The sequence below is a fragment of the Nothoprocta perdicaria genome, unplaced genomic scaffold (assembly GCF_003342845.1).
Source record: "Nothoprocta perdicaria isolate Ctin4 unplaced genomic scaffold, notPer1 scaffold_288, whole genome shotgun sequence".
Taxonomy (NCBI): domain Eukaryota; kingdom Metazoa; phylum Chordata; class Aves; order Tinamiformes; family Tinamidae; genus Nothoprocta; species Nothoprocta perdicaria.
This window is the reverse complement of record NW_020455519.1, coordinates 789,599-795,439: the sequence shown is the minus strand read 5'-3', so window position 1 is coordinate 795,439 and position 5,841 is coordinate 789,599. Positions and strand designations below refer to the sequence as shown.

The window sequence follows — 5,841 nt, the reverse complement described above, 5'->3', positions numbered from 1 at the left end:
ACAGGGATCTTGGGGACATAGGGACCCCAGAAACATGGGGATCCGAGGGACACAGGGACCTCGGGGACACAGGGATCTTGGGGACATAGGGACCCTGGAGACATGGGGATCCGAGGGACATAGGGACTCGGGGACACAGGGACCCTGGGGACACAGAGACCCTGAGGACACAGGGACCCCAGAGACACAGAGACCCTGGGGACACAGGGACCTCAGGGACATGGGGACCCCAGGGAACCTGGAGATACGGGGATCCCAGAGACACTGGGACCCTGGGAACACAGGGACCCCAGGGACACAGGGACCTCGGAGCAGGGAAGGTGACAACACACATGGAGCAGCCTCAACACCCCAGCGAGGAGGCAGCGCCACGGGGTGACATCACAGAATCCCAGCTTGGAAGGGATCCCTAGGGATCGGAAAACCAGCAAATCACTAAATCATCAGTAAATGGAAACCCAAAGCAGTTCTAAAACTATATAAAAGGGGTCAAATCTCCACTTTAAAGGCAGAAAGGGGATTCTGGGGCCCCTGGGCGTGCGCACGCGTTACCTTCCAAGGAATGCAGGCCTTTCTCCTTGGCAGTCTCATAGACGCTGCTGAACTCGTCGCCGAGGTTGGGGTCAGCTCCAGCCTCCAGCAGGATCTTCACCACGCTGCTCAGGAGACAACGGGGAGGCACAAGGTGAGTGAGGGAGCCCCTCGGAGCCCAGGAGGAGCCGCGAGGTCTCAAGCGCTCGCAGCTCACAAYGATAAAACAATGTGCTTGATTAGATGTCTTAATAATTAAAAAATGGCACGTTCTGCAAGCACTCTCGGCTCAAGGAAGCAAAATCATGGAATTACACAATGCTTAAGGCTGGAAGGGACCTTTGGAGAGCACCCAGGGCAACCCCCTGCACACGCAGGGACACCCGGAGCAGGTGGCACCAGATGCGTCCCGGATGGTTGAGGTTGGAAGGGACCTCTAGGGATTGTCCTCGACTTTGGAGGACTTTGGAGCCCCTTTGGATGGTCTCTCWTTGGAGACCATCCCGTCCAACCCCCTGCACACACAGAGACACCCGGAGCAGGWGGCRCCAGCTCCATCCAAGCGGGTTTTAAGGATCTCCRGAGCAGGAGCCTCCGCAGCCTCCCTGGGCAGGTTGTTCCAGGGCTCGGCCACCGTCACCACCAGGGATTTCTCCTGAAGTTCCYGGGGAACTTTTGGKGCTCCCGTTTGTGGCCGGTTCCTCCAGTTCCATCAGTGGCCACCAGTGCAAAGAGGCYGCCCCGTCCTCCTCGCTCCTCCCTTGAGGTGTCTATGGACACTGCCCAGGTGCCCCCTCAGCCTCCTCTTCCTCAGGCSGARCAGCCCCAGCTCTCGCAGCCTTCGCTCCCAGGGCAGATGCTCCCGGCCCTTCATCATCCTCATTCCCTGCGCTGGCCTCTCCCCAGCAGCTCCACATCCCTGCTGTGCTGGGAGCCCCGAGCTGGACACGGGCTCCGGACGTGGCCTCCCTAGGACCAAGCAGAGGGGCACGRTCCCCTCCATGGACCTTCTGGAGATGCTCTTCTTGATGCACCCASGACCCATTGGCCTCCTTGGCCACGGGGGMCCTGCTGCCTCAYGGTCACTTGTCACCTCATGGTCACCTACCATGACACTAGGTCCCTCTCTGCAGAKCTGCCCTCCAGAAGGTTGTTCCCAGCCTGTACTGGTGTCTAAAGGGTGTCTAAAGGGTGTCTTGGTGTCTAAAACCACATCGTGCTACTGCTTGTGCTTTTGGGATGCGCCCGGCATTTCGGCACGTGGCAAAGGGCAGGGAGCCAGGAAGGGAGCCAGGAAGGGAGCTGGGAAGGGAGCAGGGAAGAGGTCTCTTCCCCACCGGTCCTTCCTGCAACCTGCAGCATCACGGAGCRGTGCCCTCTGCATCAGGATACGGAGAGGCCGTGGGCAGGCGGACTGGAAAAGGCTTTGGATCCTGGCRAGATGCAAGAATCAGCTCATCCTTCCAGCCTCTTCTTGCCCTCACACGAGGAGCAACCCAAATCAGCCTTCCAAAACTAGATTTCYATCACATGAATTATAGGGAATCCTGGAATAAAAGCCTCCGACTATTGCGTGCTGTTCCATCAAACCAGCCTGAGAAGCAGCCGCTTCACACAAGATCAAGGGAGACACGTTGACCAACTYGGCCCCTTGCAGAGCTCCTACCACACACCTCACCCCCCGTTCCTGAAGAACCTCCAGGTATTYTTCTCAAGTGAATATCAGATTTCTCGTCACCCTTGCAAGCAGCTGGAGGCCGGTTCCTTTTCCTCTGCCCCCCAAGGCTGAAGCTCTTGGTGACACCAAGAGGGTCCCACGTTGCTCTGTGTTCAYCAGCGGCTCTGCCTCTTGTCGGGGCACATTCAGCTTAAGTTCCTCTCCTATTTCCCCCATAAATGCACTGGCAGAATTAAAAGGTTTTTGTTTTCCTCCTGGAATGAGGTGCAATAGAGAGATGCTCCTGGCTGGCCCGCGTGGCTCTTCCCTGKGCAAAGCAGTGGAAATCTGCTGGAAAAAGTACAAGCTTGGGAGCTGGGACATCTTCCCASCCACGCTCCCGCGGGATCACACACAGCTCATCCATACCCACTTCTCAAATGCTCCTCATTCCAAAATATTAGGCTTGAGGTGCACTGGAGCTAGTCTTAGAACAGGCAGGATCAACTGCAGCCGTCACCGTCTGAGTGCAGCTGCATGTGGAGGTTACTCCCACAGGATCCCAGGATGGCTGAGGGTGGATCCCTAGGGATCATCCAGTGCAGCCCCCTTCTCCAGCAGGGACACCCGGAGCCCGGGACGCAGCCGGTGCCACCTGCTCTGGGTGTCCCTGTGTGTTGGGTGGTCCCCAAAGGTCCCTTCCAGCCTTAAGGACTCCGTGATTCCATGATCTACAAGCAGCCCTATAATCTTCCACCCCAAGAGCCCATCCCGATGCCAGCTCTTGTATCAGCGCCTCTCATCCACTTTTGCAAATAGGGAGTGAAAGGACTCGCTGGTTTAATACTGGTCTTGGACAYCGAGCCCCTCTGGGCAACCACCCTGCAGTGCACGCTGCTGCTTTGGGGCCAGGCTGTCCCCTCCGGCACCCGCGTCCGTCCCTGCAATGACAGCTATTGATTGCACTTAGCCAATTAGCAGGTAATGGGACCCTCAAACAAATGAGCCTTTTGGAGAGAAAGAGAGCTGGGCACTGAGGAACCTCCTGAGGTTCCACAAGACGCCTCAAGGGGTGGAAAATAAACTATATGGCCCAAATCTATGCACATAATAAAGGTAAAGGGAGTTATAAAGCTAAATAGACGGCGCCGGTTCATTGTGTCGGTGCCTACAGATTGGTTGCTCCTCGCTATACGTCTTGGAACAGCCCCACTAAAATATCCCCCTTTCCCACGTGTTTATTGGCAGGATAAAATATCCGTGTGGCACCCGCGGCTGCTCCYGATGAAGGGACCACGTCCCGGCCAGCAGGATGTGGGAAAAGGAGGGATGGGATCACGCTGGGATCAGCTCTGGTCGTCCTGAGCGTGGCCAGAAGCCTCTGGAGCTTGGATGGGCGTAGGGAGATGGGGAAGGGAAAGGGGAGCTGAGGTGGGAATTGCTACTGGGCATTCCCCGGGAGAATGGGAATTCCCATGGAGAATGGGAATTTCCATGGTGTTGAGAAGGGATCCAGCGCCGGGGATGACGGGAGAAGGGATGGGCAGGAAATCAAAGTTGAGAAAAGCAAAGGGAAGAGAGGAGGCAGGTGGAGGTGTCAGCAGCCAAGGGGGGAATCAGGGAGCAAATTCCCTGAGGAAGGAGGATTGTTTGGAGTGACACTCCGGAGCGACTGACCACGCGGGACTCGTCCAAAAGGAGCCGAGTGGGACGTGCGGGATGGAACGGGACTGCTCTAGGGATGGCCCCGTGGGAGAATACAGAGGAATTCCCGCGGGAACGCAGCTTGGGAAAAGGGGGAGGCTTCCAGGAGGGAGCAGCCGTGAGGAACACGGCCCCGCTTGGCAAGCAGAGCTGAGTCCCTTCCTCTAAACCGTTGTKGCCTCTTGATTTAAGAGCTTTGCTAATTCTTTTAACAAAGGCCCGAACCCCAGCGAGCTCCYGGCGCGCATTTAATTAAAGCTTAATTTCTACGAAACACGTTCAACGTGCAAACCTGGTCCCGGCAGGGCAGAGCAGCCCCTCGCCGTGTTCTTCACACGGGCGATAAACCCTGCCGGAAAAGRCAGGAGAATTCCAGGAGAATTAAGGAAAACGCTTTAAAGCAGCTCCTGAAATTCAGGAGCCTTTCATAAGGAAGGGATAAAGGAGCAAGGAGCTGTGAGAACCTTTGATTTAAACGGGAGAGGCTGCGGAAAAGTGTTCCGGGTGGGATGAGGAAGGATCCCGGCCGAGCACCGGGAATCCTGCGGTGTTTTGGATATAATTGGTCCGTAAGAGGAAGAAAACGGTGTGGGAAGTGTTAAAGAAATGAAGGGGGACACAAACTTGCCCGTGGACACCCTGGATTTAAGCCGGTAGCTGGTGGCGACTGCCAGGGGTCATCAAGGCAACRTCTCCGAAAGCGAGTTAAACATCTGGGCTGCAGCTGGCTGCAAGAGGGAGAATCGGGAAGCTCTGCAGAAGGAACGACAGGTCACAGAGCCGCCCAGCAGCACAGGCTGCAAAATGTGGGGAGAAACAGCTCTGCAAAGGCAGGAATTTGGGGCTGCGGGTTTAATTTCTTTCTTAATTCGAAAGTCTCGATTCTCGTCRTCAATGTTTGGCCTCCTTGCATCCCCAAGCTGCACCGGGCTGCTTGATAAGGCACTAACAGCATGAAAAAAAAGTAAGAAAAATGAAATTACTGCGCGTGTGTCACAAGCTGGAGAAAGCCCCAGCTCACCTAATTCCCACCGGAATTATTATGAGGAATCAGGGCAACGTTGAGGCTAATTCCCAGCCTAATGCATGGAAAAGGACAGCGGCAGATCCCCAAAAACAGCAGATGCCATGGGGGATCCTGGGGCTAGGAGCGGAGCTGCAGCCCCGGGATACACCAGGCTCCCTTTTGCATTCACCTCCTTTACATGTGTATTTGTGCTGGCAGAGACAAGCCCCGCTAAGCTCTAGGCATTCAAGGGCTCCCTAATTTTGAATTTAAGTCAATATTCCCCCAAAATGTGGGAAAAGCAAACAGTGTTGGCCCAAAAGCCTTCCGGGCTTTTCTTGCTGGACAGGCCAGCAGGACACACACCAGCTTGGGGACAAGGGAGCAGCCCGGTCGCCTTTAACCACCTGGGTGTTTCGCGCTGCATTTCCACCCGATTTGAGGGCCGATTTGGGGTAATTCTTGCGCTCCAAGCAGCCTTTCCGCTCGCGTCCTGGGCGCTTTTGCGGCTCGGCTCGGCCCGTTCTGCTCCGCCGCTCGCTCGGAATGGTCCCCGGGCGTCACACTCCAGCGCTGCCCATTGTCCCCAGGGAAAAGGTGGGAGGCTCCTCGTCCCGGCCCATGGGGACCGGGCAAACAGCGGGGCCCGCCGCTGCCCGCACATCAAAGTGGAGCGAGCAGCGCCGGGGCGGCCGGCCCGAAGAGGAGGTCACGACTCGCGGCTTGTCGTGGCAGCACATCAAAGTTGGCACCACACACGAACTGGGCGCGCGGAGGCGGCGCGCGGCGCCCGAGAGCGGATACGCCGCCTTTGTGCCTCCCCTTTAATCCCGTGTTTTCCCAAGTCATTAGGGCTTTCGGGGGGCTTATGAACTTGTGACTGAGTAAAGCGGCCCCGAGAGGGCGTGACATCAAAGCTCATTCTCCCGCCTGCGCCGCGTTT

The 5,841-nt window shown here is 56.8% G+C and overlaps 1 protein-coding gene across 1 annotated transcript in view; it reads right to left on the bottom strand.

Moving 5' to 3' along the window:
- The window catches only part of CLPB (ClpB homolog, mitochondrial AAA ATPase chaperonin), a gene marked incomplete at its 5' end in the record, with an annotated part of 48,081 nt that overhangs the window by 32,758 nt on the left and 9,482 nt on the right, over window positions 1-5,841 (bottom strand). The window contains one exon of the mRNA XM_026041552.1: window positions 553-656. Within this exon, the coding sequence (XP_025897337.1) occupies window positions 553-656 (104 nt within the window). The remainder of the gene's footprint in view (window positions 1-552; window positions 657-5,841) is intronic.